The sequence below is a fragment of the Rhinopithecus roxellana genome, chromosome 4, assembly GCF_007565055.1.
Source record: "Rhinopithecus roxellana isolate Shanxi Qingling chromosome 4, ASM756505v1, whole genome shotgun sequence".
NCBI lineage: Eukaryota > Metazoa > Chordata > Mammalia > Primates > Cercopithecidae > Rhinopithecus > Rhinopithecus roxellana.
The window spans coordinates 83,901,251-83,928,494 of record NC_044552.1 but is presented as its reverse complement, the minus strand read 5'-3'; the positions used below and the strand labels follow the sequence as shown (position 1 = coordinate 83,928,494).

At 38.9% G+C, this 27,244-nt stretch overlaps 1 protein-coding gene across 2 annotated transcripts in view; it reads right to left on the bottom strand.

Moving 5' to 3' along the window:
* RIMS1 (regulating synaptic membrane exocytosis 1) overlaps positions 1 to 21,131 on the bottom strand; it is a 510,553-nt gene extending 489,422 nt beyond the window's left edge. Inside the window, exon 1 of one of the 2 annotated variants that reach the window (XM_010371424.2) lies at positions 20,645 to 21,131. In XM_010371424.2, the coding sequence (XP_010369726.2) occupies positions 20,645 to 20,808 (164 nt within the window). In that variant the 5' untranslated portion in view covers positions 20,809 to 21,131. The remainder of the gene's footprint in view (positions 1 to 20,644) is intronic. The other variant, XM_030929222.1, reaches the window with a different exon arrangement.
* Between the last annotated feature and the right edge of the window lie 6,113 nt (positions 21,132 to 27,244).

Sequence of the window (27,244 nt, the reverse complement as noted above, 5' to 3'; positions counted from 1 at the left end):
TAAATGCTATGGAAAATATATCCAACTGACTAGAGTTTCACCAACAAAACATAGGTCTTTGTTTCATGCACTTGATTTTCTCATGAGTTAAATGTAAATAATTTGACATGTAAGTGGTATTATGGAAGTATGTATACACGCTGTGAGCTAGAACTTGGTATTGATAGTTAGAAATTTTTATTACATATTGGATTACTTTTTGAGTATTTTTATTATACCTTTGATCTCAGCAAAGGTGTAAAGCTGTGATGTCTGTATTTTTAAAATATTAGAAAATTTTTAAACTATCACTTCTAATTTTGTGTGAAAATATCAGCATTATGTCAACTGTTCTGTGCTGTAAGTCCACATTAGACCTACATTCAAGCAACATTTTTAAAGGCATTTTAGATATTTTTACAGCATTTATTTTAAATATTTACTCAGGAATGCCATTGATGAAGGGTGAAAAATCTGTTAATTGTTTAAGTAAGGTATTCTTATACAGTGAGTTTTCCTAGTTGGAGGTATTTCTCCATGCTAAAAACTCAAGATAGGGTATTTTTTTCCACTGAAGACAGACCATATGAATAATGTATGTAAATCCCCATGCATTCATATGAGATTATAAACTGAAGGGGTAAGCCAAAATGTTTCCTTAGTAAAACAACAAATGTGAAGAATTAAATCTGTAAGCATAATGCAGGGTAAATCTATTCCAAAGTGCTGCTAAAAGAAGGTTTACTACCCTAGTTCAAAAGAAAGCCCCCAACTTACGTGTGTTCCCAAAGCTCAGGTAACTGCACTGTGCTAAAATCACTACAATGAATAATAGTCTTCTGGCTTAGCACAATGTAAGAACCAAAGCTCCAATTGTGATTCAAAATTCCTTTACATAGCATCAACACAGCAAGTACTGTACTTCTGAGCTGGAACAGTGCTCACACAGTGTAGATGCACCTATCCTTATACTCAAAGAGATGTGAATACTGAGTGTGTAATACCATTTGAATTCACACTGTTATAAAATAATCATTATTATAGCCAAAAGTTGTTAATGCTGCCCATGTGTGATAAGCTGTGCTAAGTGTATTCTTAATATATTACCACTGTTATCTTATTTGCTCCTCCCATCCATCCCCGTTTCACAAATAAGACAACTGGGAGGGGTTTAAATGACCTATCAGGACCATATAGTAAGTGGCGGTGCTGAGGATTCAAACCCAGGCCTCACTGATTTAGAAATCCACACACTCAGGCACTCCCCTCCATGCATCCCATAATAATTATTACTACTACTAGTGGTAAGAGTTTAAATTCTCACTTATTACCTGCATTTTAGTATCAAGTTGTAATAATAGTTAACTTTGTTTCCCAGTTCTGTGGAACATTTACTATTTGTGCTGTGTAACCTTCATTTAAATTATTTTTTCTCTGTTTCATTTTCTGTAAAGTAGGGATAGTATCAATAACTGTCACATCAACTGCACGGAGTCAGAGTAAGAATAACAAGGAGTGCACATGTGAGCACTTTTGCTGTTGGTGCAATGTTATTTGCTGATGATGACACTTTGCTGTAAAACAAACATACCGTACTCTGAGAGGAGAATTTGTTTACCACTAAATGTTATAAATGAGAAAGAAGGGAAGCCCAAACAAGGTCCACATATTAGACTTAAAATAACTGTTAGGAGGTTTGTGTCCCTTCCCCAAGATAGAAGCCATTCCTTTAGACACTCCCTAGATAGCCATTTCCATGCCAAAATTTTCAGAATATTCTCAGTTGACAATCTCACTGTCATTTCAGGCAGGACTGAAAGTTAGAAAAATGGGTTCTAGATCTTATTCTGATGTTGGGAAATCAGTGGACCTTTCTGGGACACACTGGAGTACAGGCATAAGGAGGACAGAGACTTTGCCCCTACAGCCCCAAAATATTGGTTAGATGGTTGTGTAAAACCCCATAGCTTTAAAAGGAGGGCGATAGAGTAGATGAGTAGTTACCAGATATTTCTTTTTGCAGCACAACTAATTTTTCCCCCAAATCACAAAATACAAAACAGATAAAAACAAAGAGCTGGCAATCAAGCAGTAGTGTGTAGAGCCAAGACAACTGGAGCCTGCCCTGCTGCCTTCTTGTCCAGTCAACATTATTCCCCAACACTCTGGGATAACTGCACCAGACACAGTGTGGAAACCACTAATCTGGAGGCTAACACTCTTCTCACTCAAATCCCATGCATCCCAGTTTGTTTCTGTCTTCAACAAGTTAATTTTTTTTTTTTTTAAATCAAGGAAAGTAAACTAGTTCCATTTTTGGAAATAGGTGGCTTAATTAATAAAATATTAATTTACTAAATTATTCTAACTTAAATTTCTGAAATTAGTGCTCACCAAATATCCCATGTGTTCTCCTATATTTCCTATCATCTCCTGCAGTTGCCTGGTCCTGGCCAATGGCAATAATAACGTATGTTAATTCTACCTGCTCTATCCCTCTCCTCCCCAGCTGTGGCCATGTGTTTCAGGGATCACTGCTTCAAGATAGAAGAGGGCCACCTGATCCACATTGAACTATGCTAGTGAGAAAGTTCTATCACGCTAGGTTACTAAGATGTGAAAGCTGTTTGTGTTAATTTTTCTAACAAAAACACACTTCTAATTTAGCGGAGATATTTGGACTAAATTACTGAGTAGATCTTCTAAAATGTGCCGCTCTGTTTTCCCATATAAAAAAAGAGTCGTCAGAGTTTAGTGCTAACAGAAGGCACCCACACCAAAGGAAGAGGTAAGGACTGTTTTTGGAACAATGGCTTCAATGGGAGGAGGGAATTTTCCAAAGACCATATGCCATAGTTGCCCTATAACTTAGGTCACTGAAGTAAAATCCCATTATTGCATATCTTCAATACTGTATAAGATTCCTGCTACATTGTCTTATTTACACAAAATTAGTGAAATGAAATCTTACAGAGCTAAAGATTTCATGAGAGCAAACCTTTCAAATTAAATGTCCTCAGTGAAGTCACTACCCTCCACAACTCTTATTCATTGCCTCACAGGCATTTGCAAGTGTTCTATAGATAGACTTGCAATTTAAGATTTGGATGATGTTGTAAATCCCCAAAAGAGGCCCACAATCTGGACAGTCTTACCAGTTGACTTATATATTCCATTTTGTCAATAAGTCTTAGGTTTCTCATCGTCTTACTGGTTGACTTGATATTTCACCTGTGAATTCCTTTAATGTTTAGGTAGTTAAGAAATATTAGCTTTCCCAAACTTGTTATTTGAATTTTCAGCTAAAATCAGTGAGTGGATGCTGCACTAAGCTGCCCAGATGTCCGTTGCCAGGCTGGGGTCTTACTCCTCCAGATGTCAGGATGCTCTTAGCTGTCAGACTTTCCTTTGAAATCGCCCTCTGCTGAAGCCAGCCACCTCTCCTAAGGCTAGATCCTCTTCCCCAGGCAGCCTGAATCCAGTGACTGGTCAAAGCAGGATATTCCAGCTAGTCTCAGAACTCCCAAGGGACTCATTGAGGCCTTACTGTATTTGTATTATAGTCCACTTTCTCCTACTTTCCAACCTGTTGACTTCCCTTCCCACACAGGTGTTGATCCTGAAAGTACTTCCTAATAAGCTTCTTGCACAATAATCTCCATCTCAGAGTCTGCTTCTGAGGGGCCTGGCCTAAAACAAATCCAAATTCCTCTGTAACCATGAAATGGGAAACAAGTCAAACTAGTGTGGTCAGAGCTTTCCCTATCACACTGTGGGTATCAGACTGTCCCTCATGGTAAAAGATCTGAAGGAAATAATGCCATTCTTTATTCTGTATCTTCCAAACCTTTCAAGTTAAAATAAACAAGGTCATCCTAGATGAAAGGACAAAAACATAAACTGACTAGATGAAAATGCATGTGAAAAAGAGGAAGGATAATTTACCTTGTCGGCAGAATGCCAATCTATGGAGACTGCATATGCATTTGTGTATACGTACATGCGTGTACACATACATGTATAAAAACAGATGTATTAATTATTGAAATGGAAATATCCTTTTTGTCTCAACATGGAAACTCAAAACTTAGTCTATTTCTAGTGCAGACTTAATGTGAATGCAGACTTAGTCTAATTCTGTGTAGAAAAAAACACACTACAAAGTTCTTATCAGGGATCTTTTGTTTGGGAGAAATAGAAACCTACTCAAATGAAGTCAGTTTAAGATTACATAGGGATTATTTTTTTCCTGTAAATTTGTTTACATTCCTTGTAGACTCTAGATATTAGACCTTTGTCAGACTGATAGATTGCAAAAATATCCTCCCATTCTGTAGGCTGTCTGTTCACTCTGATCATAGTTTCTTTTGCTATCCAGAAGTTCTTTAGTTTAATTAGATCCCACTTGTCAATTTTTACTTTCGTTGCAATTGCTTTTGATGTTTTGGTCATGAAATTTTTGCCTGTGCCCATGTTCTGAATGGTATTGCCTAGATTTTCTTCTAGGGTTTTTATAGTTTTGAGTTTTACAGAACCCCATTAAAAAGAGGGCAAAGGACATGAACAGACACTTTCAAAGAAGACATTCATGTGGTCAACCAACATATGAAGAAAAAGCTCAACATCGCCAATCATTAGAGAAACAGAAATCAAAACCACAGTGAGATACCACCTCATGCCGGTCAGGATGGTGATTATTGAAAAGTCAAGAAACAACAGATGCTGGTGGTGTTGCAGAAAAAAAGGAATGCTTCTACACTGTTGGTGGGAATGTAAATTAGTTCAACCATTGTGGAAGACAGTGTGGCAATTCCTCAAAGATCTAGACTCAGAAATAGCACTTGACCCAGCAATCCCAACACTGGTTATATGCCCAAAGGAATATAAATCATTATATTACAAAGATACATGCAATACATGCACATGTATGTTCATTGCAGCACTATTCACAATAGCAAATACATGGAATCAACCCAAGTGGCCACCAGTGATAGACTGGATAAAGGAAATGTGAAACATATATGCCACAGAATACTATGCAGTCATAAAAAGGAATGAAATCCTGTCCTTTGCAGGGAAATGGATGGAGCTGGAAGTCATTATCCTCAGCAAACTAACACAGGAACAGAAAACCGAATACCACATGTTTTCACTTATAAGTGGGAGCTGAACAATGAGAAAACATGGACACATGGAGAGAAACAACACACACTGGGGACTGTTAGGGGGGTGGGGGAGGGAGAGCATCAGGAAGAATAGTTAAAGTATGCTGAGTTTAACATCTAGAAGGTTGGTTGATCTGAGTGCAGCAAACCACCAATTACCTATAACAAATCTGCATATCCTGCACGTGTACTCCAGAACTTAAAATAACAGTTGAAGAAAAAAAAGAAAGATCACATACATAGGGAATTGTTGACCCAGGCTTCACAATGATTCAGCTTGAGAGGTCAAATCAAAGACTCTTCTCTTGGTGTCCCATGGGCCCAAAAGCCTCTTATCTGCGTGTTTTTGTCAGTCTCTCCCTTTCTGTTGACTCATCTTGTACATGACCCAGCATCGCTTCATCTGTAAATCAGTAATCAATTGTCTTGCTGATAAACCCACACTCTTGCTCCCCAACTCACCTATTTCAGACATTTTTCTTTATCTTCAAATCTCAAACTCCCCTCACTCTCAAGAGATGAACCAACTCCTACTTACAGAAAAAAATAGAAACAGCCAGAAGGTCCCTCATCTTTTCTTTCCAGTCATAAAATACACTCTCCCTTTTATTCAAACCACCTCCTCCACTGCATTCTCTCCTTCTTTGATTTCTAAACATTCTTAACTTTATCCATTTAAATTCTATCTTAAAGAAACCCAAAGTGAACTCCTCATTCTCTTCTAGCTATCTTCTCATGCTTCTTTCCCCTTCTTAGCCAAGCTCCTTGAAAGGTTTACATGTCATAACTATGTTTTTATTCATCTTTCTCCCATCCTACCCATTCCAATGTAGCTGTGGGCCCATAAATTTACAGAAAAAGTTTTTCCTGAAGTTACCAGTGATCTCCTTGTTTCTGAATACAATAGCTCTTTCTTAGTTCTCATCCTATTTGATGTCTCTGCAGAATTCCCTTTTTGAAAAAAAAATGATTCACGTAAAATTTAAATACAGTGAAATGCACACATAGTAAATAAACAGTTTGGCCAGTTTTGACAAATGCATACATATGTGTAATACACACCTCTATCAATATTTAAGATATTTACATCCCTCCAGAAAGTCACCTCCTGCCCCTTTCCAGCCAGTCCTTCACCCTTGCCACCATAGAAGAGCCTACCAATCTGATATCCACCACCATAGATTAGTTTTCCCTATTCTGGAGCTTCATATGAATGGAATCAATCATGCAAGCTACCTGACTTGTGTCTGGCTTTTCCTATCTACCATAATGTTTCTGAGATTCATCCATGTTGTTTATGTATCAATGTTTTATTCCTGTTTATTGTGGAATAGTAAATTTTTCACTGTGTATTTCACAGCTTTTAAATTCATTCTGCTGATGGACGTCTGAGCTATTTCCATTTTAGGGTCATTAACAATAAGGTTGCTATGAACATTCTCATATAAGTCTTTTTGTGAGTGTATGTTCTCATTTTTCTTATACGAATATCTAGGAACGGAATTCCTATGTCATAGTGTAGATGCACGCTAAAATCTTTAAGAAACTGCCAGAGTTTTCTAAAGTGGCTCTATCATGCCCACAAACAATGCATAAGACTTTTAGTTGTTCATTATCTTCATCAACATTAGGTGATTCCAGTATTCTTTGTCTGTTCATTTAATTTTAGCTATCATAGTGAGTGTGCCTTAGCCTCCTCAAAATACTCTCTTCCTTTTGATTTGATGAAACAAGGCTCTCCTGGTTTTTATCCTATATCTCTGGCCATTTCTTCTTTAATGCTTTTGCAGGGCTATTGTCCTCTATCAATTTTTAAAAGTGAAACTTCATTAAAGCTTATCCTTAGACTTTCTTCTTGTCTGAATTTAATCACTCAGCCTCACTCACAGCTTCATGACGATCTGTGTACACATGACTCATAAATTTACATTTCTAACCCACACTCTCTTCTGAGTTCCTGACCTTTAACCTACTTAATATCTCTCTTGGATTTCTCAAAGTTACCACAAAGCCAAATAACCAGGACTAAATTTGGGATCCTTCTTCTATCACTCCAGATACTCCCAAAACTTGGTGGCACAAGTCTGACATCAACCCATATTCAATCAATTAAAACAACAATAACAACAGTTGTGGCTTTTGCTTCCCAAATCTCTCTCAAATATTAACATTTTGCCATCACCACCAAAGTTTTTGCTTCTAACATCTGCCACCTGTACTTCTACAATAGCCTCCCAGCTGGTCTCTACACATACATGGCCCCGGACTTCACCTAATCTATTCTTGATACTTCAGCCAGAATGATCTTTTAAAAATTCTAATAAGATTATATCATATCTCTCTTCAAAACCCTTTGGCTCTTAAAATAAAGAAAAAACTCTATAACATGACCTGGACGACCCTACCATGTCCAGTTTCTGCCTGCCTCTCCAAATTCTTCTCAAACCACACTCCTCCCGCCTTTTGCAGACTTTTTCCTCTTCCACAGACTGGCTTCCTTCCAGTCCTTCAGGCTCACCACTCCCCCTTCCATCAGTGGCTCTCATTCTTTCCTTTTAGAGGGTACTTCACCCCATTTGCCTCCTTAACTCCTATTCATTCTCAGATGTTAGCTCAGCCCTCACTTGTCATTTCCATGGGAAGCACACCTGGATAACCTGATCTTAGTCAACATTCCTGATAGGCATTGTTTTATCAAAATATTACACAATGTTCTGTACTGCCTTTATCATAGATTTTAATTTTACATGGATGATTATTCAAGAAAATTTACTTCCTTCTACAAAAGGCTATTAATTCTAGTACCAAACCTAGCATATCATGAGTAGTGCTCACTCCATTTTTGCTTCAAGAACAAACAAATGTGGATCATTCATTTTCTTTGGCCCTCTGATTATTTTCTATTTAAAAATTTGAAAGATACTCTCATTAGTATTTGACCAGTCAATAAATCACCTGGTCTTGGGTCAACTGTCCACCATTAGTCCAGTTAGCTATAGCCATGTTGGGATCATATGGATGTAGGGCTGCTTCTTCCAGAATAGCCACTGGCATAAAATCCATAGAAAGGGCTGTGGGTGCAGAAGGTACTGCAAGGCATGTCTAGATCATACAAATATACAAATTCTGGTAAATTAGATAGGATTAACTTCCTTAAGACTTTATAGGAAGAACGTTTCAAGACTTTAGGAACGTGGGTGTGAGAGATTATATGTATGGAGGCACAGGTGAGATGAGAGTATATATATGTGTGTGTGTGTGTGTGTGTGTACAAATACAAGTTCTTAGATATATATGTAAGTAGTCATTCATGCCTCATCCCACTAACTTTCCTTGAATTATTGACCCACAGTCTAATTGAAGTCAAATCTCCAAGTGAAGAGGAACCAAAGAAAGCTCTTCTTCATTGTGAGCAAAAATCAACTGACTTTTAAAAGTAAAAAAAAAAAAAAGAAATTATTTTAATATATACATAATTCAAAAGCATAATAGGAAAAGTTATTTGGAATCATAAATAAATTACTGCTAGTAAAAATGTACTTTTCAGGGAAAAATTTAAAATTAAAAATAAAATTATCACAATTAAGAAATGTTGATATAGCTTAAATAAAATTTCAACAAATATGATTCCAAAGGGAATCTTTAAATAAAATATTTCTTAGTCCCTGGCACCAATGTACTTATATAACCTGGCAATAATTTACTTATATATTATTTACTTAATAAAACCAAATTCAAAATGAACAAAGTAATTATAAGTTCTCATGGAGTTTTCTATAACAACTAGTATCTTAAAGAGCAAGCAAATAAAAACAGAAATGAAAAAAATTAAATGTTCGAATGTGCTGGTAGTTAAAAGGAAACCAAGTGTCAAAAGGGTGACGATGGAAAAAAACCACTGTACCAGGACACAGAAGACCTGGAGTCCTATCCCTAGCTCTCTCACTAATTAAAAAAGAAATCCTGAGTCTCTGGCCTCAGTTTTCTTTTCTTAGAGTAGAAATAAATCCTCAGTGGCTTACATGTTTATTGCCATCTTTCCTGCCAACTCTTATTAATCGATGGCCTGCAGCACTATGTTCAGAAAGGTTCTGAGGCATCTGATATGTATTAGTGATGCTGCTCTAGGTACAGGTATTTGCAGCTGAGCTGAGAATTTACCAGTGTTGGATGACATAGACACTGAGTTCCCCCTCACACCTCAACTCAGCCTAATTCTGAAATGCAAAAGTCAGTGCTGTTGTGTCCTGGGCACACAGGCTATACAACTTAGTTCCACAGCACTTGCTGGAGGCCCATTATGTATGGGTTACAGAATTAGGCAATGAAAATGAAAAGATGATCAATATAAGATACCTGCCTTCAAGGATTTTAAGTCTAGAAGATGACCTAACTGAGGTATCCTTTCATTAAAAAATATAATCAGTAGAATGCTTTCTGGAAACACTACTGATCTAGTTCTAAATATCAAATCAGAAAACTAACAGTACTATGTGATACATTGTCATGGAAGTTAGTGATGTTTTGTTTCAAGAAAATGTTTCCATTAAGCATGTCTGTCCAGAGGATTACTTTTTAAAATATATTATTTACATCCTCCTTATATTCAAATACTTTAAGAATGCCATCTTTCAAAAACCTAAGAATGATAAATCAAGATACCACAGGCCATCAAAAATTATACATTAATTTTATCTTATAATGTCTAGTGTCCAATATATTTTCCTCATAAGCTCTAGTCAACCTGGTTCTCTCAATAACCAAAAGCACTCAACTCACTGCTTGTTTTCGAAATTTGCTGACTGAATTCCCGTGGTTAGAATAACCATCCCACTCTACCCTCCTGCTTATACCCTTAGCAGCCCTGGGTGACTCCTCCAGTCCATATTCCCTGAATCTATTCATTCATTCATCCATATACACAGTTTAAAAAAATGGTCACCTATTCTATGCCAGGCAATATGCTTATATGAGGGATTCAAATAAGAATGATCCTCCTTTCCAGAATTTATGCTGTACTGAGAGGAAACCGTTAAGAGAAAGAGGTTATGACAAAAATCAAATAAAACAATCAAAAGAGGTTAAGACAAATACCAAAATCTATTTGGAAAGTCTGGGAAGATATAACAGATAAGATGTCACTTGAGCTAATTAAAAAGGCTAGGTAAAACTTAGTCAGATTTAAAAGGATATTTCTGGTGGAGAGAAAAGTATGAGTTGGGTCACCATGTTGTGAAGTAGCAATTACCATTCAGAACTAGTTCAGCAAGACTATGGCAGGGATGTATTCACGGACCAGAGAACAGAAATAGCAAGTAGGATCCAGATTACGAAGTTTAAACTTTACTCTGAAAGCAAGCAGGTTTTATGGGAGAGACATGATCAGACGAATTTTAGAAATATTTATCTGGCAGCAATGTGGAGATCAGATCAGATTGGAGGAATTCTGATTAGTGGTAGAAAAATGAATCAGGAGGTTCCTTCAGGCATCCAGATAAGTACTGAAGAGAGCCTACATTAAGGTAATGACAATGGGATTGGAAAATAAGATAGACATTTAAAATATTCCAAAAGATTAAATCTGTAGGATTTGATGATGGTTGAAATGAGGAGTTGCAGTGGTGATGCTACTTACACAGACAAGAAATACAGAGACACTGCTTTCAGGCAGAAAGTCAAGAAATTTATAACAGGACACAATAAAGTTGAAGTGCCTACAGGACACTCAGGTAGAGAAACTGAACAGGTGGTTAAGGACATGAATCTAGAATTTAGTAGAAAATTCTAATGCAGTAATATATATCTGGGGATCATTGACATATATATGATTGGAGCCATTGTTGGAGATTCACAAGGAACTGCATATAAAATGGGAGAATATGGAGAATAGGACCCCATGAGAATGCCAACATTTGAGATTCGAGAGAAGATAATATAGAAGCATTTAGAAACACTGAAGGCAAATCAAAAGGATATGGAATTATAGAAGCAAGGGCAAGAGGGAGATTCAAAAGTTTCTTCACCTCTTATCATAACCACCACTCAATTTGCACTATTTTGTGTTCTTGAGTATTTAGTCTTTTCCCAAAGTGCGTATGTCATATTTTTTAAAATTTGCACAATCTTACCAGCAAAAGTATCTGCTTCTTGTGGCCTAGTACTATGTTTATCTTCTTGTGGCCTGGTATATTGCATGTGGACCTCCTATAGCCTTTAACTATGCTGCATTTATGGAAGTTAGGGACTAGATAGCCCCTTGACTGATTATCAGTCATAGCTGCACCCAATAGTGACTGCTAGAGCTTAGGCTTTTGGAGCTCTAAATACCATAAAATCCTTTTCTAATGCTTGTGTCTGGCATGATACTTAGACCATAATATCTTTTTCAGAATAGCATCAAGTTTTTACTCCAGGTTGCTATATATTAAGTGGCTAGATTTGACCTAGGGTACATAGACAGTTGTAAATTGAAATATCCATTCTCAGTATAAGAAGATTTTACTGTATTTTATTTTTCAAAATTACATTTTATGAAAATTGTCATGATCATGAATAATATAAAAGTAGAATCTCTTTAGGATTTTGGATCTTACCAAAATTTTAATATCTAAAATAAATGAGACTGTTCATTTCAATATCCCTTTATTTCAGATACTAGGATGTAAAATGTCTTCATTTTTTCCCAGAAAAAAAAGGGGTTAGGAAAGAAGACTTAAGCTCCAATATATTGCAATACAGAGATAGTCAAGGAAGATAAATCTGCTAAGCTGTGTGAAATATAAAAGGAAAAGCTATTTGGTTACTTTACTTTTGTTTTCGTCTCTTTCTACCAACACACTAAGTAATCTTTCTGACCTCGATAGAACCTCTAAATGTGGATATATACTGCCATGTAGTTAAAGAAACCCAATACATTTATTTTTACATACCCTAGGTACTTCATATACAATCTGCCTGCTTTTTCCAGAATAAAAACCACATAATTGAAAACAAAACAGCTAGACATCCTATCAAAGAGTTTCTTTTCTTTTCTTTTCTTTTTTTTTTTTTTTTTTTTTTTTGAGAGGGAGTCTTGCTCTGTCACCCAGGCTGGAGTGCAGAGGTGCAATCTCCGCTCACTGCAATCTCTGCCTCCTGGGTTCAAGAGATTCTCCTGCCTCAGCCTCCCAAGTAGCTGGGATTACAGGCATGCATCACCATGCCGGCTAATTTTTTTAGTTTTAGTAGAGACGAGGTTTTGCCATGTGGCCAGTCTGGTATGAAACTCCTGACCTCAGATAATCCGCCCTCCTCAGCCCCGCAAAGTGCTGGGATTACAGGCATGAGCCACCACACCCAGCCTCAAAGAGTTTCTTGCTACATTTGTAAAAAGCTGTGTTTAAACAACAAAAACAATAATGTGGCACACAATGCTTGTGCACCAATAACTTACAACTTTAAAATATATTCTTGAGATTAAGAATAGTCTTCAAATATTAAGCAATACTGCTTTAAGTACAGAAAGCCATATGTAGGTATGTAAGTTGTGAACTAATCAAATAGATGATGCAAAGTCTAGCAAATACAGCAAGAAAACTCCATCAATATTACTACCTTAGTTTCTACTTGTGAGTGTGTATATTATGCATGAGAGTCCATTAAAAGAAGCTAAGTAGTGTAGGACATTTATATGACAGTACAGATATCTTAATTGGTTTTCAATTCACATACATTTTCTATGTAAATATACTAGCATCTTCCAGACCATAATTAAATTACCTGGCATAATGATGGGTAATACAAACAAATACTAAATAATGTATCAATAATTAGTATGGTATTATTTTCTGTATTACATAAAATATCTTTCATTCATTATGCTTCTTTAAAACAGCTAATATTATAATTAAGTGCATTGATTACTTACAAATCGCATGCAATTACTTTCTATAACATTACCTTATTTTACTATCTAAACATCAGAGGAATTATCAAAATACTACAAATAACATGAAATTACTTTCTGTAACATTACCTTATTTTGCCATCTAAACTCAGAAGAATATCAAAATATTACATCCCAAAATCTATTTAAATAAATTCACACACATTAAAGATGTCTTCGCTAAACTGCAGGCTGCTCTTTGCAAGGCTCAAAGGAGGATTCTCATAAAAAGAGTCCTGTATGAAGCTGCAATTCATAACCACTATTATTTGAAAAATGTTTTGAAATTTTAAATTCAGCTTTGCCATAAAAAGTATCATTCTGTTGAGATTCCATAAAAGATAATACCTTATTTCCCTCTTTTTTTTTTTTTTTTTCTTTTTTTTAGACAGAGTCTCACTCTGTTGCCCAGGCTAGACTGCAGTGGCAGGATCTCAGCTCACTGCAGCCTCTGCCTCCTGGTTTCAAGCGATTCTGCCTCAGCCTCCTGAGTACCTGGGATTACAGGTGCACTCCACCATACCTGGCTAATTTTTTGTATTTTTAGTAAAGACAGTTTTACCATGTTGGCTGGGCTGGTCTCAAACTCCTGAGCTCAAGTGATCCACCTGCTTCGGCCTCCCAAAGTGTTGGGATTACGGGCTTGAGCCACTGCGCCCGGCTGATATCTCACTCTCAGAAACAGTGTTCCCCATTTACCAAACAATGATCAAGATTTTATATCTACCACTCGCTTGCATTACTTATTGGTGAGATATATTTTAAGACTGTTAATTGCTTGATTTTCTGAAGTTATAAATGAAGAATTTGGGGCAGAGAAAGCAAGATTTAAAAAGAGGAAGACAATATAATTTATCATCTGGGCTGAAACTCAAAATTGAGAGAAGAGGTTACTACACATAATTATAGCAGGAAATTGGTATAAAGAGATAAAGGAAAATCAAAATGTACAGTCACCTTCCCTTTAAACAGCTCTATTTTGCCTTTAAGTAAGCCTTCGTATGAACAGGAAGTTTTCACAATATTGCAACAGAAGCAGAAACATCTAAAATCAATTCTGCTGAATATCTCCCTCTTGCTTTCCACACAAAAGTAACCTAGTCAAAATAAGTGTATATGAACTCAATGTAAGCATGTCAGAATATAAATACAGAAAACCTAAGTCATCCAATAAAGAATCTTAAGTTCTTAAATACATGCAATTTATTACATCACTCAATGGTAAACTGGTATGTTTACATGAAAGAAAACTACCTGACAAATATACGACCCCTTATTCAGCTAATTCTGAAAATGAATAATTTATTAAACCCAGTGACACTAAAATTATCACTTATTTCTCCAGATTTTTTTCTGTAAAAGATGAGGAAATTTCCCCAAGCTAATGTCTCTTCTCTTCTCGTTTTTGAATTACGGTCGCCTTTTAGATCTTTCACACTTTATACTTTTGCCCACATTCCTTTTTGTGCTAAAAACACATACAAACTATTTAATGAGAGGGGAAAAAAAAGAAAAGAAAGAAGGTAAATATAGTCTCAGACCAAGCCCTGAACTCATTTTACCTTTTAACACCTTGTCATATTCTCACGCTGGGAGCTGCAACCCTGGCAACACTGCATTGCTAGAATGAAAGGATAGATGGGCTGTTCTCCAAGAGCTCATCTTCCCAAGCCCCCCAGTACCTTCAAAGACGACCGGAAGATATAATCTTGGTATTATTCTACAGTTTTAATGAATAAGAATAATAATGGCTCCTTTCTTGGAAACAGCAATTTGGAGGATACGATGCCTCCACTATCATTTTAAAGCTTCACAAATTAGAAGGACTGCCATTATAAATTCCACTTTACATATAAAATCTGATGCTTGGATGGATTATCCTGACAATGTTCACACCTATAAAAACTCATGTTAAGACCAGAATCTAGTTCAGTGTTCTACCCAACTATCCAACACTCACCTCTTTTTCTGACTATGGCAATTCTATGACCCAATTTTAATACCTGAAATGAGGATCTTGTTGAATTAAATATCATATAACACTTTGTTAGAAATAGTCTATTCAATAAGTAAAATTCAGATCAATAGTGGCAAACAAAGATAACTCATGGTTAGGTGGAATGGTGGGAAAATGCTATGGTATTAGGGAACCCTATGGGCAAAACAGCAAGCAGATAAGGAAAACTCCAGGTACAAATGAGGCCAGAGAGTCACCACGGGCCAGAACTGGGGAAGCCAGACAGTTCTGGAGAGCCCACCCTCAGAAAAGGGTGGAACATGTTACTAGTCACATGAAGCTCCTCTTTCTCTCCTTTAAGTTTTGTTCTCTGGACTCCAGAATCAAATGTCATGACCAAAGGGTCAGGAAGGTACCGAGCTAGTTCTGGGAAATTTCACTAATACTGGAAAACTAATAAATACTCACAGGCTAGACTTCTCATCAAGAGGTGAGCCTCAGTGAGTAAAATTCATAAAGCATCCAGCCAAATACATAACATGTAGAAGACACACAATAAATGTTAGTCTTCTTCCCAATAGATGAAGGAAACATAATACCCACCACTCAATGCACTTTTTTAAAGACTTAAAAGAACATTAAAGGTTAGAGGTCAGTGTACACGGGTTCTGGATTCATTATGCTAGCTGTCATGTGCCTCGGGCAAATTTACGTCCACTCTCAGGACCAGCTCTAAAATACCCAACTCATGTCACAGGACCAAATGTATAAAAGTAGAAAACAGTCCATGAGGACAAATGAAATGCAATACAATGGACTTTATAATCCACGGTACTGCAACCTCATCCATCTGCTTATTACAGGTATGGGAGCATAATAATATGATTTTAGGAATTCATATTTGATATCTTTCCAGGAAGCTCACTGCACAAGCTTACACAAATTGTTCTCCTCTTTTAAAAAGTTGAGCAAATAACATTCCAAAGACATTATGCTCCTATTAGTCAAGTGAGCAGTAGCACATCCAGCCCACACTGGTTTCCATATTCTCCTTCTAATTTAGTAATCTATTTACTTAAATAATGCCTTTTTCATATTTGGGGGTGTAAGGTATTAAAATCTTTGCAAACCATAATGAAAATATGATACCTGCATACATGGGAATCCTATCCTCATCCCCCTCAAGGTTTCCCAGATTTTCCTTCCACTTTTCTTCTTTTCCCAGTTGATAACTGGGATCTCTCATAATGAGCCTTATGGATATATTTCAGGCCACAATATTGTATTTGTGTAAAGTAAGTAAAAGGAGGAGGAAACCTGAAGTTATAGGAATTCTCCTCATTCTACTTTCTGTCTCCTTTGCAGGAAAAAAGTAGTAATTATGGATGATTAGAAAGCAAATGCTAGGTTACCTGTTAATAAGAGAAGGAGAAGCCCAAAGTCAATACTCTTTATAAATCAATTCATACCATGGATTTAAGGATTTGTAGGAAAAAATGAAACTTCATACAATCTCAATTTAATTTACTTGTCCACGTTTGCACAGTAAGTGGCAGAACTAGAACTAGAACCTAAAAACACTTGGATACAAAGTTAATGGTCTTTCCACTATACTGTGACGCTTTTCATTATCTTCTAGCACTCTATGAAAGAGTATAGGTGAAGGCCAGGCTCTGCTATGATCTGAAGCAGTTGATCTGAATCAGCCTAATCTTTTGCCAAGCCACTTCTCTGCAACTGAGAAAAGACTATAAATTCATTTAAAGAAAAGATAAATGAAATAGACACTTCTTCTTGGTAGGAAGGCAGTGTAGTGTACAGGAAAATACTTGGATTTATACTAAAAGGTCTGATTTTGAATCCTGATTGGACTATGTTTATGTGAGTCAGTTTAGGATATTACTGAACTTCTCTGAGTGTAGTGTGAGGATGTGAGAATTATATTATTTGGTTTACCTTCTGCACAGGCTATTGTGAGAAACCAAATATTTATACTTATAATAAACTTGAGCACAGTTTAACTATTCGGCATTAGATTAAATAACTTAGAATAAGAGCTAGTGTGAGGTTAATGTTCAATAAATGTTATCTATTTACATTATATTCCAATATGGTACTCAATTCTCATCCTCAAATCATCACCTGAACTCTCTACATTTTTTCTCTTCTCTTACTATTCAGTAGCTGCTTTCTCTATGAAGCTTTTTTTTTTTCTTTTGTACAAAAAGGAGTAAGATTCTAGATCTAATGAGATCTTCTCTGATTTAGGTCCCAGATAATGCAGTTTTCAGCCTATGCAATATATTGGCTCATGATGTCTAGTAACAGTTACTTGAAGGAGTATTCATTGAGAAAGTTAGGTTTCAGAAAGCCTTCAGAATACACATGTGTGTACACATGCATGTACACACTCACATCCAAAACACTATTAAGAAAAGACCTCTAATTTGCAGATAATTAAGTCAATCATTAAACATAATTTGTGGGAGTCAACTATTTCTAGTTATATGGCCATGGAACTTAAAATTAGTGTACTTTACCAACAAAATGAAATCTTTTTATGATAAAGTACTTTCAATTTCAAATAAAATTTTTCTAAAATCTTGACTTGAAAGTAGCTTGATGTTTTTTCCATTTATACATATTTAAAGACATTCTCAAAACCAAATTCAACTAGTAATTTACAATCAAGGCTGATGAAACTTACAAATACATTTTAATTGATATTTTATAATGTTGGTTTCACAGATTTATCCATCATTTTCTATTTTCTCTCGGTGCCTATTTTTATACATTGTGAAGAGAGACAGCATGCACGGTAGGTAGATTACGGAGATAGTTCTGTACTGATAACACAAGTGAATTTTAAGTCTAATTGCTGTATTGCCAGAACTTAAGCTTTGTAGTGCCTTTTGTGAAAGTAATTTCTCAGATATGTGATTATGATCACCAATAATTACCACAAAAACTTTTCTCTGATGTAACAATATTTTAAAGCCCTGTTAAAAGAATCCTGTTTTCCAATCTATTTTAACACAAAGTTTTAAAAAGGCAACCATCTATGACTATGTGTCATTATGTCCTCATATATATGTGTCATCTGAATAGTTCCCATTATCCCCAGTTTTTAAGACATAAAGTGTCCCCTATGAAAAAAAAGTACAGCACTTCTCCACTAATTGTAGACAATATGACATGCTTACATGGCAGCAAACTGGGATTCCAAAACACTCACCAATCTGTCACTGAACAAAAGGCCAAGACATTAGCAGAGGAGGCTGACTGATAAAGTTAATACAGAGGTCCAGGATTACAGAGAGCTGTTGTATAACAGCATCACATACTGTGATATTTTGTGAATCCATGCAATAAAGGAACAATATATGCAAGCCAGTAGAAAGCAGTCACAGGAAAAGCAGTAGAAAAGATGTGTTAGACATGAGCAGTTGGACAGTGCTCCTAATTTGTATTTGCCCACATAAGCCCATACAATCTATAATTGCTGTCCTTTGGCAGTTAGCAGATTTGGAATTCTGTCCTAAAACTCACCCACTCCCACTTAAAATCCCTCACTCTCCACCACGCTTGAGATAGCCAATGAAGAGGTGTGATGGCCACTACTTGCACTGTGCCTTCCCCTTCCTATCCGGACTCTGGCAAGCAGCAGCCCATATTTTCCGCTAGCTACTGGAGGCCTCCATCCACCTGCTGTCTGCAGCAAACAGCACAAGGAACAGCAGCAAACCTGTAAATCCTGACAAGCAGAAAAGGTGTTCAGGACAGGTGGCAGGGGCTGCAACCAGTGAGGACAGATGGACTGACAACCAGACAGACAGACAGCAGCACCATTAGACACCATCCATTACTTCCAGTCTCAGAAGAGGGGAAGCCTGCAGCACCAGGGACGTCATTCTTCCACTAGGGACAGGCAGCAAATTAACGAGGGTTCTGCCTCCCTCAAGCCAGCAGGCTTAAAGTATTTGGTTTTTGGATGAGAAGGAGCAGGGAATTCAGAAACCTGCTGCTCTTTATAGAACCAGGCCAGCTCTGGCCTTCGGAGTTAATGGCCCTTTTCTGAATCTACACTGAAAGGACAGAAATGACTGGATTTCTACTATTTTGCTGTGACCTAACAGCCACATCTCTCCCTCAATATCCCCCTCCCATATCTGAGTGTCAGTTGCCCTGGTTGGGGAACCATCAGTCTGTGAATGCAACCTCCCTCCATTCCTCTCCTATGAGGCACTGCTGCACTGAGGGGAAGCGGAAGAAATCTTCCTCGGCAGCGTCTTCTCTCCAGGAGGCACTTCTAGGGGGTGAGGGAGAGGCCATGCTGAGTGTGCTCTGTGTCTGGGTTTCACACCTGCTCCCTCCCCACCCCTCTTCTGCTATCAGCTAACTCCAGATGCAACAGGTTCCCTTTGGCTCTTCATGCCAATCCCCTGACCCCAGATACACCTTCCAGCCTAAGCAGGGGATACCAAGGAGTCACTCACAGTCAGGGCCCCTAAATTCCCCTGCTTCAGAGTGAAAACTTTCCCGAATACATGAAGACTTCCCAAGAGAAGGCAGGGTTGAAGCCTCCTTCTGCTCCACTCTATGGGTGATGCTAAGCAAGGAAAGCCCCATCTCTCTGCCAGTCCCTTGTAAGCAGTTTTGTCTGAGGCAAGTAGCAGCACAGACAGTGTCACACACTCCTGCACCACCAGCAAGGAGCCCCATCTTCTCCCTATCCCCAGGAAAATGGGGCATCAGACAGAGACCCCTTGAAGGGTTGAAGAGCTCTAAAGAAATGAGGAGGAGTGCAAATTTCCAATCCCTTATTGGACTGTTTCCTCCAGGAACTGAACAGGCCCCAGAGGTCTCTTGGAAAGCAGTAAAGAGGAACCTCTATGTTATTCAGGCCAGAGTCCCCCTGTCAGCTTCTCCCATGATTAAAAACTTTGTATTGCCAATGGCATTACATATGGGGAAGAGAATCCGTCTTCACACAGGTATGCTGTGTAGAAGACTCTGAATAAAAGGTTAAAGAGAAGCTGGAGAGGCAGGTTACCAAAGATGGCAACTGCCCAGTAAAAGACCCAACCTTGATCTGTGAGATGAATGATTACTCAAATTAACACTAAAAATAAGCATTTTTATTATATAAATATAGGCACCCTTCACTGGGGTAACCCCGACCAGCTAAACAACTCCAAGAAAAGAAGAGGAGCTGTCCTCAGCACCTCTTCATCCTGCCTCCCCTTGTTTCTACTCATCCCCTGCCCCCTAACCTGCTCCCAGCCCAGGGACCTTCCACTTGGGTGGGATCAGCACCTCTCAGCTTCTGCACCTCCCACCACGAGCGTGGCCCCCGTCCACCCATCCCTCCTCTGCACCCCAGTCTGAAGCCATCCTCCCCCTGTCTTTGGGTTCCTGGATTTGTGGCATATCCCCTCCCTCCTCTAGTCCCCTGACCTCTTCCCTGCTCAAGCCCCGCGCCCCTGGCGGGCGCCTCCGTCCGCACCCAGCACCCTGGCCGCCCCTTCCCCACACTCAGCCGCGAGGACTAGGGGAGTGAGTGGTGAATGGACGGATGGAGGCACGGAGGCACGGATGGCGCGGCTGGGGCTGGCTTACTTGAGCATGGCTTCTTCTTTTTCCTCCTCTTCCTTCTGCCGGTCCATCACTGCCATGATAATGTTCCTCTCCTCCTCGGTCAGGTGGCTCAGGTCGGGCAGCTCTTGCATGGGGGGAGGCACCGTGGGTGGGCGAGGACCGCGGGGCCCCACGGCCGAGGACATTTTCGTGGCCTGCCCGCCCCCTCCGCTCGCTCTCTGGCTCTCACCTTTCGGATGCACGCCCAGCAGCTGCGCCCCTGCTTTCCCCTCACAGCGGAGCCCTCGCGGCGGCGGCAGGAGGAGGAGGAGCAGCGGCGGCGGCGGCGGCGGCGGCAGCAGCAGCAGAGCCGGGGAGAGCGAGAACCCAGTCTTTCATGGTTGTTTGCATCCACCCAGCCCCGGATGCTGCCTTTGTTTTGGTCGCCCTAGCGAGGCTCGGGGCCGCCCGGCCGCCTCCCGCAGCCCAGCCTCGGCCGGCGGGGGCGGGCAGGCGGAGGCGCGGCGGGCGCGGCGAGGGGGTGAGGGCTCGCGCCAGGCTCCGCCGATCCGGGCGTCTCAGGCGGGGCGCGGGGCGGGGGCGGGGCTGGGGCTGGGGCTGGGGCTGTGGCGGCCGCTGCCGCCGTGGAGGCTGCTCCCAGGCTCTGCTGCCTCCAGTTTGGGGCTGCGGGAGGGAGAGGGAGAGTTTGGGTGTCAGTTAGGCGGAGTCTCGGAGGCTTCCATCCAGGGTGATGCCGTTGCTCTCGCAGACATAGCTGCCAGCCACTCAGTCCCGGAGCCGCTCCGCCCACGGGCACCCACCCGCCCACTCCCCCAGTCCGAGCCACGCGTGCCCCAGCCGCTCCCCTCACACCCGCCAACGTGCACAGCACCTCGCTCTATCCCCAGGTACCCCTCACCCATGAGTCATCCTCCCTCTTCTGGTCCCTCGCCTGTGTCATCCTCCCCAGCCCTATTTTGCATGGGTTGCATTAATCATCATCATCCTCGCTACCATCTTCATCATAGAGCATTAATATTATTTGAGCAACCACAATGTTCTGAACGGCAGAATGGAACACCCTGTGGATACATTTTCTTTTTCCTCCCTGCCACCGTGTCTTTCTTATTTACTAGTTAAGTGTTCACAGCCACAACAATGTGATTTTTTTGGATGCTTTTGATACACACACACACAGACACACACATCCTCCAACAGCCTAGATTTTCTGGGTACACTGTACTCATCAATGCAGTGTCTTTCTTGACTCCTCCTCACTAGGACTGTTCTGCAGTGTATCAAGATGCCCCACAACACGGTAACTCTTTCATTTGTCATTTTTGGCTCTAGGTAGCCCCATCACATCACATAACTGCTCTCTGGTGCTTGCACATGGGTTATCTACTCTAATTCCTCTAATGATGCTCACTATCATCATACTCACTCACATGTAGTTCAGAGTATCTCTGTAGCTACTTCTCAAGAAACACTGATCCCAGATAAGAAAAACACTCAACCATATCCTATTGTATTTAAGAAGCTTCTGCTAATGCCTAGCCCAATGATAGGCATTAAGGATGAGCTTCTCTTGCTGATAAAGGCAAAAATAAATAGGCAATCCTTTCAAAATAGGTAATGCTATCAGCTTTGAAACCTGGAGACTGAATTTTCTTGATATAATTATAAAAGAATCAATATAGAAAAGGGTTCACATTGAACAACAATTTCCTAGTCAAGACTTCTGAGCAATGATGATGAGATAATTGATATGTTTCTCTCCTAGGCTTTTTTTTTTTTTTTAACTTAATTTAATTTAAAGTTCTGGAGTACATGTGCTGGATGTGGAGGTTTGTTACCTAGGTAAACATGTGTCACGGTGGTTTGCTGCACCTATCAACCCATCACCTAGGTATTAAGCCTCACCTGCATTAGCTATTTGTCCTGATGCTCTCCCTGCGCTCCACCACAGGCCCCAGTGTGTGTTGTTCCTCTCCCTGTGTCCGGGTGTTCTCATTGTTCAGCTCTCATTTATAAGTGGGAACTTGGTGTTTGATTTTCTGTTCCTGTGTTAGTTTGCTGAAAACAATGGCTTCCAGCTCCATCCATGTCCCTGTAAAGGACATGATCTCATTCTTTTTTATGGCTGAATAGTGTTCCATGGTGTATACATACTACATTTTCTTTATCCAGTCTATCGTTGACAGGCATTTGGGTTGATTCCATGTATTTGCTATTGTGAATAGTGCTGCAGTGAGCATACATGTGCATGTATCTTTACAGTATAATGATTTATATTCCTTTGGGCATATATCCAGTGATGGGATTGCTGGGTCAAATGGTATTTCTGGTTCTAGGTCTTCGAGGACTCGCCATACTGTCTTCCACAATGGCTGAACTAATTTGCATTCCCACCAACAGTGTAAAAGTGTTTCTATTTCTTCACAGCCTCACCAGCATTTGTTGTTTCTTGACTTTTAATGATAGCCATTCTGACTGGCATGAATGGTATCTCAGTGGGATTTTGATGTGCATTTATTTAATGATAAGTGATGTTGAGCTTTGTTTCATATGTTTGTTGCCTGAATACATGTCTTCTTTTGAGAAGTGTCTATTCATGTCCTTTGCCCACTTTTTAATGGGGCTGTTTGTTGTTTCTCTTGTAAATTTATTTAAGTTCCTTGTAGATTCTGGATATATTTGACCTTTGTCAGGAGGACGGATTGCAAAAATTTTCTCTTATTCTTTAGGTTGTCTGTTCACCTTGATGATAGTTTATTTCGCTGTTCAGAATAGCTCCAGAAGGAAGTCAGCACTCATGTTTTTTCCTCCAAGCCTCACTTTGTTAGTGGAGAAGAAGATGACTAGAATGATGATACTTATTAATCTTAAAATCTTCAAGTTTAAGGAACTTAAGACTTTAGTTGATTTCCCATAAAATGCAGGAGTTGCTTCTACGTGGACACGTCTATTTTAATACTTTCAGTAGTGGTAGGTTCACTTCCTCTGAATTCCATTGCTACATCTAACTCCCTCTTCTTACTGAAAACCTTTCAAATATTTGACACAGCTATCATGTTCTTTTCAATCTTCTCCAGAGTAAATCTTCACAGTTTATCCAACCAGTATAGCCTATTTTAAAGACTGATCATCTGCCTTTGAACACATTTTTTTCCACTAGCCTTCCAGAATATGTATCAAGAATATGTGTAACCAAGAACAGTGCCTGACACTTAGTGAATGCCCAATAACGCAGTTATTATTATTTGCAATAACCCAATTATTTTTATTTGCATAACTTAACATTGCTCTAACTTTTTGATGGCCATATCACTTATAAGGATGTCACTGAAATAAACATGTAGTCCACTAAAAGTTTTAGTTGTTTTTCATAAGTTCTGCTGTATAGCCAGATTTCCTCTTTCCTATAATTAAACAATTGATGACATTTTATGGTTTTATGATCTTGGGCAAATCACTTAACCTCTCTGAACTCTGTTTCTTCATCTGCAAAATGGGGATAAAGGTATTTATCTCACAGTAGAAGAAGAGTATTAAGTAAGAAGACGTGAAGCATCTTAACTATGGGCTTAACACTTTGTAGTTCTCTTTTTCTTATTTCTTGCTCTTTCTAAGAGATGTATTAGGTCATCCCTCAATTATTAATATACAGAGGGAACTAGCAATATAGATGATATATTGATTCTACCAGATGCTTTTCTGTGAGTCAGTGAGGAAATGCAGTGATACAATGGACAAATGCCTTGTTCTCAAGAGGTTTACAATCTAGTTGGTTCTAATAATATTATTCTAAAATACAAATAAAGGAATTATAAAGCTTCAGTAGACATTAGAACTAGCTGAGGAAAGCTCTTGAAGGCAAGGACCTAATGAACAATTAATAGCAGTGCCTTAATTTGCTCCAATTGTCATTACAAAATACCACAGACCAGGTGGCTTAAATAACAGAAATTATTATTCTCTCCCAGTTCTGGAGGCTAGAAATCCAAGATCTAGGTGTCAACAGGTTTGATTTGTCCCAAGGCCTCTCTCTTACTTAGGCTTGTTCTGGTCACCTTCTTGCTGTGTCCTCACATGGCCTTTTATCTGTGCACATGCATCCCCGGTGTCTCTCCCTCTACTTATAAGGGCACTAGATTTATTGGATTAGGGACCCTTCTTTATTTAACCTTAATAATATCTTTAATGTGAACACTATCTCCAAATACAGTCACATGCTAAGGTAATTGAGGATAGGACTCGGACATATGAATTTGAGAGGGATACAATTCAGTCCATAATATGTGGTTTTCATTCATTAAAATTACTGTGAGAAATAATGATTGATGTCTATTATCTGGATAACTTAATGAAGAGAAATCTATTTCTCAATCATTTTTATGGTTATTTCCCTGGGCTCCATGTGTCTTTGAGAAATAAGTGAGTGCATAAATGAATGAGTAAATGAGTAAATTAGTAGAGCCTTGGTGCAACCCAACAGTGTCTCCTCTTCTATTAGGAATATCATCCATTACAGAGGGGTTCAGAACCAATTTCTAAAACCCAAGAGAAGTGTCTTCACAGATTTACCTCCAGAAAAAGAGAACTTACCTGCACTTAGATAAGTGAGCAAATACCCAAAGTAGGTGTGCCAAAGTGTGTAGCACAGATTAGTTTCTGAAAATGCTCAATCAATGTGGAAAAATGTTCATAATACCTCTCTCTTAGAAATCCACAGGACAACCTAATAAATAAAAACAATGCTAACAAGCAAGTATTTACTGCAATAAAGAAATCTATCTTACCTGGTTTGGGTTGGCGTTTCCCAAATGGATTAGACCATAGAATTATGTTCTTCCCTGATGGAGGAAACATGCTTTAGACAAGCTTTGGGAAAAACCCTGAGTTACAGGCCTGGTATGCAAAGATGTTAATCAAAGAAACGGAAACTTTGGATGTGATTCTCCTTGTTCAACCAATGATATCTGTAGAAACACATCTTAAATTTCTAGTAATAAAATATGTATCAAATGCCCTTGAATTCAATAGTAACATTATATTTAGGATATTAGTCAGAAACTATGACATACACAAAACTCCTAAAAGGTATTTAGCTCTCCTTTCCACTGATGCTCTCACATCATCTGTTCTCAAAATAACTCTAATGTTTGACACCACTGTTAACTGTTAATTTAACTTAATAGCTGAGGTTATTACTTCAGAATGAAAAATTATTGAAATGGTGTTAAGTTCAAATCCTCACACTACCATTTTATAGTCGTAGCAGAGTGAATACTATTCCTTCTACAAAATCATGTTCATCCAGAAACACAGAACGTGACCCTACAGATTGAAAATAGTTAAAATGCAGTCATATTGGATTAGGATGGGTGCTGAACCCAATGACTGGCGTCTTATAAATGGAAAGAACACACAGACACACAGGGAAGACCACGTATGAAGACACAGAGAGACACTGAGGAAAGAAGGCCATGTGGAGACACAGGCAGAGAATGGAGTTATGTCGTCACAAGCCTAGGAATGGCGGGAGCCATCAGAAGCTAGAAGGGGCAAGGAATCATTCTCCCCTAGAGACTCTGGAGAGAGCATGATCCTGCTGACATTTTGATTTTCGACTCCTATCCTCAACAACTATGAGAGGATACATTTCTGTTGTTTTAAGCCACACAGTGTGGGGTACTTCGCAACGGCAGACCTAAGAAACTAATGCAATAACTATGTAGGTTTTGATGAATTCATAAACTTTTCTGAGCCTTATTTTACTCTTCTATAACATGGAAATAAAAATGATTAGCTTCCAGGGGTTTACTAGGGATGAAAAGTTGTGAATATGTATATAGTGCCTGGAAAATAGAAGGAACTTCATTCATTCATTCTTTCGGTATTTCCCAAACACCTGCTTTGTGTGAGGTGCTGAGGATACGGTAGGGAAAAAAACATATAAGGGCCCTACAGAGGATTGACAAACTATGGCCCATGAGCCAAATTCAGCCCAATGACTGTGGTTTTATTTTTATTTTTATTTGTAAATAATGTTTTATTGGAGCACAGACACACCAATTATTTTATGTATTGTCGATAGCTGCTTTCATGCCATAGGGATAGAATTGAGCAGATGCAACAGAAGCCATATGTCTCACAAAGCCTAAAATACCTGCCTCTTTACAGAAAAAGTTTGTTGACGCTTGCTCTAGATGCTGACAATAAAATTGGAGAAAATAAGCATAAATAAATATACACACAAGAACAATTAGTGTATAATAATTACTCTAGAAAAAACTTGCCAGATATAATAAAGCCTAACCGTTGGGAAAATAGGTAAAATACATAGCCATGGAAATCTTAAGAAGGGGTCCTGTAGAGCAGAGATTTGAAGGATAAAAAGGAACTAGCCTAAGAAGAGCTCAACACAGAGTGTTGCAAGCAGAGGAAAGCTAAAGACAAAGCCCTGAGTCAGGAAACAGCAGTGTTCTGGAGGAACAGAAAGTAGGCCAATGAGGCAGGACCATTGCAAAGGGAGGAGAAAATGGCAGGAGATGAGCTCACAAAGGGCCTGGTCAGCCAGGTCAAGGAGTGAAATTGTATTCTTGTACATTGGGAAGGCAGTGAAGAGCTTAAGTAAGA